This window comes from Siphateles boraxobius, unplaced genomic scaffold (assembly GCF_051911475.1).
Source record: "Siphateles boraxobius isolate OS27281-9 unplaced genomic scaffold, OSU_SipBor_1 24, whole genome shotgun sequence".
Classification (NCBI taxonomy): domain Eukaryota; kingdom Metazoa; phylum Chordata; class Actinopteri; order Cypriniformes; family Leuciscidae; genus Siphateles; species Siphateles boraxobius.
Window position 1 is genome coordinate 1605001 of NW_027508855.1, and position 13281 is coordinate 1618281.

At 37.1% G+C, this 13281-nt stretch overlaps 1 protein-coding gene across 3 annotated transcripts in view; it reads right to left on the reverse strand.

Moving 5' to 3' along the window:
* The window catches only part of tescb (tescalcin b), a 10338-nt gene extending 7131 nt beyond the window's left edge, over positions 1-3207 (reverse strand). The window contains exons 1-6 of one of the 3 annotated variants that reach the window (XM_077240663.1): positions 2962-3206; positions 2051-2120; positions 1354-1434; positions 603-742; positions 417-478; positions 172-279 (exon numbers count right to left, since the gene is read on the reverse strand). In XM_077240663.1, the coding sequence (XP_077096778.1) occupies positions 172-279; positions 417-478; positions 603-742; positions 1354-1434; positions 2051-2120; positions 2962-3133 (633 nt within the window). In that variant the 5' untranslated portion in view covers positions 3134-3206. Of the gene's footprint in view, positions 1-171; positions 280-416; positions 479-602; positions 743-1353; positions 1435-2050; positions 2121-2339; positions 2445-2961 lie in introns of those variants that run through there. The other 2 variants (XM_077240665.1, XM_077240664.1) reach the window with 2 other exon arrangements.
* Positions 3208-13281: the final 10074 nt, after the last annotated feature.

Genomic DNA, 13281 nt, shown 5'->3' on the forward strand with positions numbered 1-13281 from the left:
TGAGTGAGTGAGTGAGTGAGGGAATGAGTGAGTGAGTGAGGGAATGAGTGAGTGAGTGAGGGAATATTTTGTCCCACTTCAAATTGCATTACAACTTGCATTGATATAATAATTATATGTTATCTGATATACTTCACACACTGTTGTTGATCCAGCCTTTAGATAACATACCATGGGACCTACTGAGATACTGGCAACCTCCAGCATTGCAGCATCTGCAATGCCCTTAGCTGTCTCCCTTCCAAGAGCTCCACTACGGGACAACAACTCCTCGACTACCTATAGAGAGACCACAACACTGCTGATAATCTTTGAAGATAATTATGAACTACATACAAACACACAGTAAATGCTTTACTCAGATGGATTGAATTACTCAGATGGATTGAATTACACAAACATGAGTAATTACTTACATGTCTGTATTCCTCCAGTGTTATTGTTCCATCATTGTCTGTGTCATGCATGTTGAACAGAACTACAGTATCAAGAAAGAGACAGTATTGTTTCACTAGTATTGTGAATTCAATGCTCAGTTCACTGGTACTTTATCTCCAAGTCTCTTAATATAATTCAAGAATATTATTTCTGCATGTTCTTACAGCGCAGTTTGGCTCTCCTCGTTTCTTCTCTCTGTTCCTCTGTGATATGATGGGTCGGTGCTCTGAAGTACGACATGACGGTAAGGAATTCCTCAAAACCAATTTCTTGCACAGATCCCACATCATCTTTCTGGAAATTCCTGTGTAGAACAAGCAAGTATAGTAACATGTTATTGCTCCATATCAGCTTTGTTGAGCCCTGAATGTTAAACTTCACTATTAACCTTCAGGTTTGTGGTTGTCAGATGAATTTTTATTGAATTTTATCAAGTCCTAGAGGACATGGAAAGAATAGAAGGCACTATTCTAACACAATCTCAAAGCTTGCAAATTGTTTTTGAGATCTATCTTTAAATGAAATAAAGAATGTGTTCGATCTGTTTATCATAATTAGAGATATAAGTAACAATAAAAAAATATCAAAAACAAACAAAACAAAACAAAAATCTCAAGCCACAAAAGCCACCTCCCAAATTATGATAGCCATATAGTGAAGGAACAACCTCAGTGTAAAAAGACTTCTCTTTACTATAAAGGTGTAGTTTCACATCCCTTATGAAAGAAGACATGCCGTTGACATTTGTGAGTTGAAATTAACTTATTTATTTTTTTATTTAAATTAAAATATGACCTAGTGGCTATTCAAATGCAATATCCCATTTGTGAAGCTGTATGGGATAATATCAAGCCTCACATAACTATTGTCACTACAAATATCAAACAAATACACAGTATATAAACAATTACAAACCTCTTATCAAAGAAAGCCTCTATAATTTGGGACCGAATTGGGTTGCTTTCCAAATCTTGGATTGTTTTAAAGTCATCTCTCCTTTAAATGAGAACACAAAACAATTAAGTCTGACACATAAAAGGCCAGCATTATGGTTTGCTGTATAACCAAACAAAACCGCCCAAGCAGACCTATTAATCAAGCATAACACTCGTTCTGTCATGACAACTCTCAGAGTGTTTGGCATGGTAATTGATATGACCATGTCGATATGTTTGGCCTTGGTGGAATAGATCTGCTACGCTTCTACTGCTGTACAATGTAGCACACATGAATTACCCATAGCAGATCTATACAGGTGGAGCTGGGGAAGGTGATGGTTTCTGAAAGTGTGCTGCAACTGCTGCAGCAAATCCTAACCAAGTATTTGAAGGTTGAGCAGCTTCATGATAGGTTCTATCACATGATACAGAAGGAACCAATCAGCTGTTACTGATACAGAAAGAACCAATCAGCTGTGCCCTACAGAGAATTATATGATTGCAAGCAAATTGAGATCAGCCTGTGCCATCTAGAGTTGCAATGCAGAACGTTGCATTTTTTCTAATAGTAAGTACCAGCACACTGGTTTGATTTGATTATTGAAAGTCATTCTGTTGCAAAACTCAACATTCTGCAAAATCATCTCCGAAACAAAACAACACTTGTAGATTACCGTAATGTATCCTCGTTCTGACTGAGCTGCTTAAAACGATTGTGGAGGATTCCGATCTGCTCCAGTGAAACTGAGAGAGAATGAAAAGAATGGAGGTGCTCAACAAACAGATGACTCACAAACTGGCACAATGCACTATATGTGTGAAGTGAAACTCTACTGCTAAAACTAAATCTTAAATGCCTCCCAGTGACATTTGTAACTGAATTATGAATGATCACGAGTCATGCAGAAACCTTAAAAAGGATCGGTCAAACAAAAATACAAAATTCTGTCATTATTTACTCACCGTCATGTTGCTTCCAAACCCTTATGACTTTATTTCTTCTGTAGAACACAGAAGGTGATGTTAGAGACTGACCAGTCATTGTTCACTTACATGGAACAAAATGAAAGTGAGTGAAGCTTGAGGCTGTCATTCTGCCAAACACCTGTCATATGGGTTTGGAACAACATGAATGTCTAAATGATGGGGGTGAATCATCACATTTTTAGGATACACACTGTAGGCTATTCTTTATTTTTGTTTCCTTGTGGGTCTGTAGGACAGAGGCATCAAACTAAGCATAAATAACCACTTGTGAAACCAGATACACAATTTGCAAAAGTGTTGTCATCCTTTGTCTAATTATGAATGCTAATTATAGTCCACATTAGTTTTTTTTTTATTCTAAAAAAAAGGCTAAATATTCCAATAAATACATAGGCCTACGCAGTAGATCTATTCTAAACAGTTGATTGCACCACTTCAGTGTGTATGTTGTGAAAATAAGACATTTCCGATTTGTCACTACATAGATTCTCACTTTACATTTCCTGAGTAAATGGTGCTGCGTTTGTCAAGCATTACAATATAAGTAATGGGATATGAATGACATTAAACCCTTCGTAATAGTTATAGACCTACTCACAGCCTGTCTTCTGTGACAGGGTTCGATATTGATGGTTATCCGGCAAAGACTGAAAGCTCCCCATCACGATAGTGATCCTACACCAAGCGTGTATATGCAAGTCGATTCCTCGATCTTCCGGTGGTTTGGGTTTCACTCGTACAGCAGTGTTTGCCTTGCAGAACAAACGCATGCAAATTGCATTGTGCCCTGTGAGAATGAGAACATGTCCCCAGGGTCCTAACGCCGCATAAACATCCTCCGCAGGAACTGCTGTTCGAAGAATTCACGCCTACGATGCTAATCCAGTTTGTAAACCTTTATCACACCCAAACAGATATTAAAATATGATCAAAGGTGTCTACACAATGAAGACTGAATTGAACGAAGCCGTCTCGGCCACATTCATTCATAATACATGTAAACGTGACAGCAGCAGCCGTACAGCTCCTTCTGGAAAACAGAAATAAAACACTAACATTTCTGAGAAGACCAAAAGCAAACTTTGACAAATTGGCGAGATAGTAGCAAAGGAAGGAGAGATCCGTTTTGTCACGTCAAAGAATTGTTGCCCAATATGTAATATTAGCGTTCAGCCTTTTCTTGAAAAATAAACACAAGCCCTTACTCTGATGACATTTATTTTTATTCAGCCGCAGAAGTATGCACAAACACATAAAAAAAGATAAGATAATTTATTTGGCATTCCGAGGTCATTTCCTAATTTATTACCAGACTCCAAATTAGAGAAGTCTGCTTTTTAACCCTGTCTAAAAGACTTGGTTTAAACGTCAGGCATACCTGAAAAGCAGGAGTCAGGTGCATTGCTAAATCTATATTTATATTTGTAATGTATTAGTTCACCACACGATGGCAGTAAAGATTAATCAGATGACAATCAACCCATATAAGATGTTGCCGGTATTTTCCTCACTTTGCAAGCACATGATGTAGTCATATAAATGACAATACAATTGGAAATAATGAAGATATGACTTTGAATAAACCAAACGCAGCGATTTCCAAACAGGCGTAGGCTACTGTTCCAAGGAGTGCTTGTAAGACTTGGATTTTGAGAGAGAAATTGACTCATTGTGATTTATCAAATGTATTTTTTTTGTGTTACTTTTCAGTATATAGACTAAAAATTCTGAGATCAGCTAATTGTAAAGGCATTTAGTTTTTCTATAAATAAAAATTATAGACCATTAAATTTCATTGTTGAACAAGCCTCCAAGCAAAATAGGTACATTTTGTTGGTTGTCTTTTTTACTGTCTTTAGCCACTTTATCAAGTGCACTGAAGTTCTCTATAAATAAGCCAAGCGCTGGCCATATGGTCTTGGCTTAACTTTATGTCTTTAATTTACATAACATTGATTATGGGCCGTAGGTTATGGAGGGATGATTGGGTCAGATTGAAAACTAAAAGTCTTAAAGTAAAAGTCTTAAACGAAAACTAAAAGTCTAAATCTGAAGCTAAAAGTCGAAAACTGAGTTTGGTATTTAGGATTGGGCATTTGGTATTTAGGATAGGCTATTTTGTATTTAGGATTGGGCATTTGGGGTCCGTGTATCTTTTGGTCATTTGATTTCTTCTTTGGAATGGAATAACTATTGACTAAATGAAAACCAGCTCGTTTATTCGTTTTTTTGTTTAGTTTAAAAAACGAAAAATTTTATTTTGGCTCGATTTTTCATTTTTCGTTTGTGGTTTACAAATCTATGGAAGTTTTTTCCTAACATAATTAAAATTAAAATTAAAATGCTTAAAAAAATCAAATAATGATGAATCAAATGGTCAAATTATTAAATAATAAATCAAAGTCTCAAAATGGCTGCACAAATGATAAATCAAATGCTCAAATGCAATTTCATTTCCTCAATCGTGGAAGCATGAACTGTATCAAAAATCAAGTCAAAACTCATTTGTTTTTGATTTTTAATTTTCATTATCAACCCAGTATAAACCTGTCATAATTAAATCTATAAGTCAATGCTCAAATCATAAATCAAATGGACAAAATATAAATCAAATGCTCAAACCAACATCGAAAATGGCAAATCAAATGCTCAAACGGAAGCCGGAAACGGCAAATGATAATTCAAATGAAAATGAGGAATGTCAATCAAGTTGCGTGGGCGGAGCTTTAAGACCAACGGGCAGTGGTAACGTTACCTCAGCCGCTGCTGTCGAGTGTTTACCAAATTACCTCTTCGACGACATCGTTTTTTAATATAAAATGGACACAAATGCAATAACAAAACTTTTAAGGGATGCAGCAGAGGCCCTGGAGCAGAGCACCTTATTGACAACCGGCCCTCCCCAGCAGCCTTCGGTTGAATGTGCTCCAGATCGACGGGCACAAGAGGTAGTAACGTTGCAAGGTGAGTCTAACGTTAATCTCAGTCAGCCATTTTGTAATCGCTCCAGTCCCCTTCATATCTATGGTAAAAATAAATGTTGTGTCGTCATGTTTTCAAAATGAATCTGAAATTAGCTGTTTTAACTTAGTACTTAGTTCCAAACGCCATTTTGCGCCCTTTAAGGGCATTCAGGGAAAGAGAACAACGGGATCCCTTCATAAAGGGCCCTTCCACAAGGCCGTTACGGTCACTTCAAGCTTTATTTTACATCAAGTGTGCCCTCTCCCCTTCATTACTGCCAGGTGTCAAAAGTATTCACATAATTCATTAACTTACTCAAGTAAAAGTATAGATACTAGGGTTTAAGAAGACTTCTGTAGAAGTTGAAGTATCAACTCAAGCTTTTTACTCAAATAAAAGTGTAAAAGTACTGGTTTCAAAACTACTTAAAGTATAAAAGTAAGGGGCGGCATTCCCTTCAAAAAATAAAAGTAATCCACTGCGTCTTATGCACTTATCAGCTGCTCTGGTGTCAGGTGTACGGAGACTGCTATGTTCACTGTTACATCCAACAACAGAACAGCTGAGTTACTGGAAAAAGTATGTCATCTATGTACTTTTTGCCTGCTCTTTAATGAGTACTTTGAATTGAGACATACTACTTTTGTCATATTGGTGCTGTAAGGGGACAGAGTTAAGCTAATAATGATTTTTTATACTTAAGGCATTGACTTTGTATTCAGCACTGCTTTAAATTTTGACATTTCTAGGTGAGGTGAATCGATTATTTTCACCCCACCCTCGTCGTCCAGTTAATCAACTAAGAAGAACTGGGCATTTCCCTCCTTCACAATCTCCTAGACTGAAAAAAAAGTGTGTGTCATACACACACAGATTCTTTTGCCTAGCCAAGAGGAAAGATTCAGAAGTTCCAAAGGTGCCAGAAAAATTTCAACTGGAGAGAGCTGGACTTGGAGAAAAGAAAATTATTTTCTCTGGTGAGTTTGCAACAGTTATGATAATAACAGTTATATCATATACATAATATCATAACTGATAATGTGCTGCATGTTAATGTGCATTTTCTTTAAATGTTTTCCTCATCAGACAAATACTCTTCTTCGTCAGAGTTTAGTCAAGAACTCATGCGCCAGTTCCCAAAACTGAGTGAAGCTGGTGGTTTTCAGCTTTTAAAGACGAGAGGCTGCACCAGGACAAAAATTCTGGAACCTATCCCATGTCCAGATGAAGGCTACTCTCCTGAATATTTGTGCTCTGATGCAGTCGGTATAGGAGCTGCAACAATTTATGTAAGACCCCTGCAAAAAGATCTGAATACAGAAGTAAGTATTTAAAAAATTCTTAAAACAAAGCTGTTTGTGGTACAGAACTTAAAGATAATTTGCATACGCAGTGGTATAGTCTGTGATACGCAGGTATACGCCGTATACCCACTAGAAAATGTCAAGGATTTCTGTATACCCACTTAAAAAAGCGTGAGGATTCGTAACAACATACTACAGCCTACAGTATATCACAGTATACTCACTACAAAAAACTAGACTACACCACTGTGCATACGAAATAGATCAAAAGGACATACTAAGTGAAAGAGCAGATACATGTAGCCTCACGGGAAGAACTTTGCAAATGGGTTTCCACGAACACCATGGGGATAACCAAACAAGTGGATGAGTTTTAGTATGTACAAAATACGTCAGACTAGAAACAAAAACCCACATAATCTTTTAGAGTGTCTACTGTTTGTTGCGAGTTTTCAGCCACAGAGAGCTGAGCTACGTGTCATCTGAAGGTTTTAGATCCAGGATTGAATAAAATTGTCAATTCCAAAAAACTGGCAATGTGAACCTTATACATACAGTCAGTAATTAATATTTCACTTGTGTTTTCAGTATTCCATTAGGGCTGTAACGATACGCGATATAAAACCGACACACCCCTGCCAACTCCCAGAGTTATCTTTAGATAACTCCTCAATCCTCAAATGCCCAATCCTAAATTCCCAATCCTAAATCCTATATGGCTAAATGACCAAATGCCCAATCCTAAATACCAAATACCCTATCCTAAATCCCAAATTCGTTTTCGACTTAGACTTTTAGTTTTCGACTTAGACTTTTAGTTTTCGAATTTTAGTTTTCAATCTGACCCAATAATGCCTCCATACTACATGACCGGGCAAGTCTAGAATTTATCATCTTTATTTGTTGACTAATGCTAGATGGCAATTTTCTGGGACTTTCATTGTGATATTGAATCCTCCACAGAGAAACACTTCTCTTCATACTTCAGTGCTGCATTTAAAATTGCAAATCTTGAATGATTGACTACAAATAGGGCTGTACAATTAATCGCAATGAAACCGCACGCGATTTGGCAAAGGCTGCGATTATTTTATGCGCAGCTTGTCAGTGGAGCACGGCTGATCGGTTTGTGAATACTGCTTCATCTGAACGCCAGAGGGCACTCTCGTGCAGACACGCTAAATATGACCCACCGCAGAGGTAGGCTATTATAACAGGCATCATACCAGGAAATCCCTATGGGCATCATCTCACAGAAGGATGCTCAACTGTCGTTATAAAGTGAATTTGGAGTAAAAGCCTGCAATATTGTCTTTTGTTGGACAAGAGGTTCATAAATGCTTCTCATGTTTGGAAAGATGTTTGACACGTGTTGCTTTTTCAAATGCATGTTATGAGTGAGTTAAACTCGCAGTGTTTACAGATCCGTAGCCTACATCAATGACAAGCTGCGCATAAAATATAATCGCAACCTTTGCGATTTCATAATCGTGATAAGCCAAATCGGTTTAAGTGTAGGCCTAATTACATGTAAATTGCGATTAATTGTGCAACCCTGACTACAAAGTAAAAGTTTATCGGAGTTAAATTATATTTATTTTATTTATTAATATTTATTTATATTCATGTAAAAAACACCTTGCTTGAACAACCCGTAGAATTTAATTTGTATAATTCATTATACATTTCATTTAGCTATTATGAAACACCTCAAACACCATTATGAGCAAAGTATAAATACAACTGTGCACACACTTGTAAATTTAGTGTAGAAGATGTGCTGCACAATGGTTCATAAAGTATTCAACAATCTAAATGCAAAACATAAATTCAATTTTAGTGCAAACTGAAAGATTAGTCAAGGTGATTTATTTCAATATAACTGGTGATGCAAGATATATGAAGAGAATCATATTCGGATGTTACAAATTCAAGTTAAAAATGGCTGAACCTACTCTTACTTTCAAAATGAGGTGGATGCCTTGGTAGATTTGAATCTCATTGCTTTAAAAATCATAAGAAACTTTTGGTTATTTATTAGTTTAAGTCAAGTCACCTTTATTTATATAGTGCTTTATACAATACAGGTTGTTTCAAAGCAGCTTCAGAGTAATAAACAAGAAAATAACAATCAATGGTTCAAACTTCATCAAATAGAAGATAAAATAAAAATTCTGCTGTAAAGCAGCTATACAGAAGACTCCAGAAGACCTTGATATGAAGCTGTATACCAAAAATAGAAAAGGTTTTGCATGTGTACCATGAAAACAGGCACCTGCATAATATTTTCCCTTATTAAATTAACCAACAAACCCACTCTCAATAACAGAATTCACATGTGTTCACATACGTTCCAAACAAGGATAGCACATCTTTAAAGAACAAACATATTAGTTTAGAAAACAAAGGGAATAATTGCAGTGCAAACCATTGGTCTGGCTCTCAGCCAATTTCTGATGCACCTCACGCTTCGGCCGCCCCCACCAGTGGAGAGAGTCACTGTCTGTGTCTCAGTACCCCCAGGACGCCCTCTCATTCAGAGCAGCTGTTGTCTGAGAGCTAGAGGCAGCTCTCTGACACTCTGTCAGACTCTCCTCTTAGAGTCCTTCCTCTGCATGCCAAACAGCCAGTGTCCCCTCACGTTCTTATGATAGTGCTTTCATTAAAAGCAAATATCTTCAATTAAATCACAATAAATGTGCACTGAAGGCATGGAATTGCGCGATGACCCCCACCGTTTGATCTGTCAGCCCATATTAGGAATGTGGCATCTAAAAATTTAAATTATTTTTATTCAAAGCTTTTTTATTATTCGGGAAGGAGAGAGCTGCCTTCTTTCATTGTCAGTTATGTCAACTTTTACCGGATAGGAGTCGACATCATGTCCTTGAGCTTTATAGCAAAGCCGTGGTCCAAAGAAAGGAAATTCATTACACCTCCGAGCAGACAGCCTACTCCTTCGGTAAACAGCGTAATGTTTCAAAGCTCATGAGAGGGTCTTACTGGTCGGCCTATATATTCCATCTTACAATTATATTGGAGTCTTGGTCATCTACAAAGCTTTCAAATGTGATTAAAACACATCTTCTATCATTTCATTAGCACAAATTTTAAGTGTAAAAACCTATTTAAAGATAACCATAATTAACTCTGTTCATATTTTGAATGATTCTCTGGCTATAGGTAGAAAATCAAACATTTGATCAAACATATACTGATTGCATTGCAGACTGTGGTCAATGTGTTCACTTCCCTTGTTGTAAGACCCTGTGTAACCCCTCTGGTCCTACTTGCCCTGCTCCCAGCGGGACCCGAACCAGGATCTAGCAGAGATCAGCTCTCACTAGCTTGCCTCTGTTACACTTACCCCTGTAAACCTCAATCCCATCAGGGTCACGACACCAATATAACCCCAGGGACGCAAAAGACCGCAGTCGCTAGTGTGCCTCTTGAGATCAGGAGAGTGAGGTTTACTCACACAGCTCTCACTAGCTGGCCTCTGTTACACTGGCCCTTTCTAGAAACTTTAAGCAGTCACAAAAACCTCTATTTACATGCATAAAAGTGAGCAGGACATCTCATACTGCAACGCAAACTTTGGTGTATGACACAAATTCAAGTGTGGTACAGTTTGATTGACAATATCATAATTCCAGCAATCTACAGAACAAAACAAATGATGCACATGCAGTCAACTACAATTATTTAAGACTTGGTTTTATGTCTGCATCTTTTATATTTGGGCACTGATCATAACTGCTGCCCTCCTTTATTTTGAGCAAGCATGCCAAGTCAGCCTTCCCTACCCTGTCCCATTTTACTTTTGAAAACTACCACTTAGAGAATTGATCACGTTTGACTAAAATTTACATTCATTTACAAAACACCATGCAGGGCATTTAGAAAAGTTTAAGAAAAAGACCTACAGGTACTACTAATGCATTTTTGTTCCCAAAGTAATTTCATGGGAATTGTGAGAGCCGTTACAGGTCAGATCTAAATGAGAGGCTGCCTATGGTGACTGACAGCTCACACCAGATAAATATTTAAATCACACATGGTGGAAAATATAAAAGTAACTGCAGCACTGCAGTTGAGAACAGGACATGGGAGAAATACATAAGACATAAAAGTTAAAACTCACTTATTATATATTGACGAGAACGTGAGCGCATATTAGAACATCTGTGGGAATTGATGCAGATCAGAATGACTAACAATTTGGAATGAAAAAGAATTTTAATGCCGAATTTACTGCAGTTAGTAGATTAATTTGAAATGTCCAGTTGAAATGACAATTCTAAAATCCGCAAAAGCTCTCAAATGCAAAACAAAAATACACATCATGTGACTGGTGGAATTCATTGTAACTGCAGTGTAAGCCGTTTTACTGTGACATTTTGAATTGAAAAAAAGTATGTGCTACATTAAAGGTCAAATAAAACCTGAGACAAGAGCATGTCACACATTTTTCTATTAAGTGGAGTTTCAGACAGGAGCTATTCTGTAAATCCCATTAGCGTTTCAGAAGAGACAAACATACTCCAAAATTCATAAATTTTCAATAACAGATTGCGCTGTCTTAAGAGAGGAAGCAGAATTATTAATCAGATCCAATGTTGTGACTGCAGTTAACTGTACAGATGATTATTTATGATGAACTCTGAACAGCTAACTTTATAATACGCATAGTGTTATACTGATAGCCAAGTTACAAGGTAAATAATTAATTTCTATACAGTAAAAAATATATTTATATAAATATCATATTAAAAATTAAATACAAATGCAAGATATTTGATTTGAAAATATGATATTAATTTGTAAATAATTTTTTATATGATAGTTTCCTTCCTCTCTTTTTCTCCATCTGTGTGTTCAGGCATCAGACAGCTGTGTTAAACGGTAGTCGCCTCTCTAAAAATGTTTCCATCCGCTTCACATATTAATGAGTACCACACAAACACATTAGGTTACTTGCAGCGAGCAGAACACTTCCACCTTTCAACCAAAGGAAGTTCGCATTCAGCCCATGCCATTCCGCCAATTAAAGTGTGACATTGTTTCAAGGCGGCAACAAGATTAATCGTGCGACAGTAGCTTCTTGAAATAGATATATGGAGGCTCTTGAAATACCCCTTTCAAACTGGTCTTTCCTAGGGATTGCCATATTAATCTCCCCCTCTTTTCATTCTTCGACAAGGAGCTCATCTGCTCTGTCTCTGCGTGCCATGAATCAAGCATTTGTGACTTGCATACAGAGGAAGTTTCCTCAGGCGGTTCTCTCATGGTAATCCCTGACAAACGCCTGCTTCCCAAAGAAACTCACTTTTAGCCTGATTTTTTGGCGGGTTATGACACAGACAGCCGGAGACAAGCAACCTTGTTTTTGAGAGACCAACTGAACTTCGGGACTAACATTTGACCTTGGGGAATTCATTAGTACATTTAAGGAGATAATAAAAGCATATTGGCCCACTGTTGCAGATCTTTCAGGCAACCAGAGGTTTCTTTTACGATGCCTCTATGGCAATTGATCTGTCTTTTTGCTGTAACACTTCCCAAACGGCCTCTTAAGAGAGAAGATGAATGTAACGAGGAAGTTGGATGACAGAGAATGTTGTTCAAACAAACAGTAGTAAAGACTGCCCTATATTAAAATAATCAGAACAATTACACGGTCGTAGGGGAGACTATCCTCTTAGCTTAATTCAAGGTCAAACCCCATAAAATATCAATGGATCACTCAATTAAATGCTCTGTGTAGTTCAATGCATGCATGAAGGGTACACAAAGATCATCTACAGCATAACCAGGGAAAATTAAATAGGCCATTTAAAGTTGCTTTTGGTAAAAGTGTAAATGCTTTAGTATAACAATCCAAAGAGCTCAGTCCAGCTTCTTGTGAATAAACCATGAGGTTTGTCCCTTGGGTCACCTTGCAGAAAACAATAATGGTCAGACTGCCTGTATAAACTCCTGGTTGAGAAGGATGGGCTGAATCTACTCAGACAATGGCTACTAAAGTGGATCCTTGAGGACATTAAATTAGCCAAAAGTTTCAAGGCCACATAATAGAATACCGCAGTGCAATTTACCTACCAACAGATGAGAGTCTGAAGGGCTTCCTTTCTGTCCATTAGGTCAAGGTTTTATGCTGACATTGTCTGTGTAAAAGAGCATCTAAAATGGTTCACAGTAGCCTATGCCTGAAAGAAAGAGGAAAAACTGAAAAATGTAGCCAATTTCACACATAACCTTGCAATGGGAAAGAACAGAGAAATTGATTGCAAAGTTAACGGTGCCAGTCCTGTGCTGCATGTCAGGTAGCTTTGTTCACTTTGAGAATAATGCTTTAATTAAAAGAAATATTATCATATTTATTTTGTGGTGTTTATTTTGTGGTAAGCAAATAATGTAATTATTCAATTAAAGGCTTTAAAATCTATAATCCAAAAACATAAGATTAGGGAACTAAAGGATGTGCTAGAGTAAATTACATGAAATTCAATGTCAATCCATTCATAAAAATGCCTTAATCCACGAACACATAAATGCAAATTTAAAAAAGGAAAAGTCACCTTCTCTGAGGGTGACCTGTGGACACTGACACTGACATAAATGTAACTAGCATTTCATAAAAAACATTT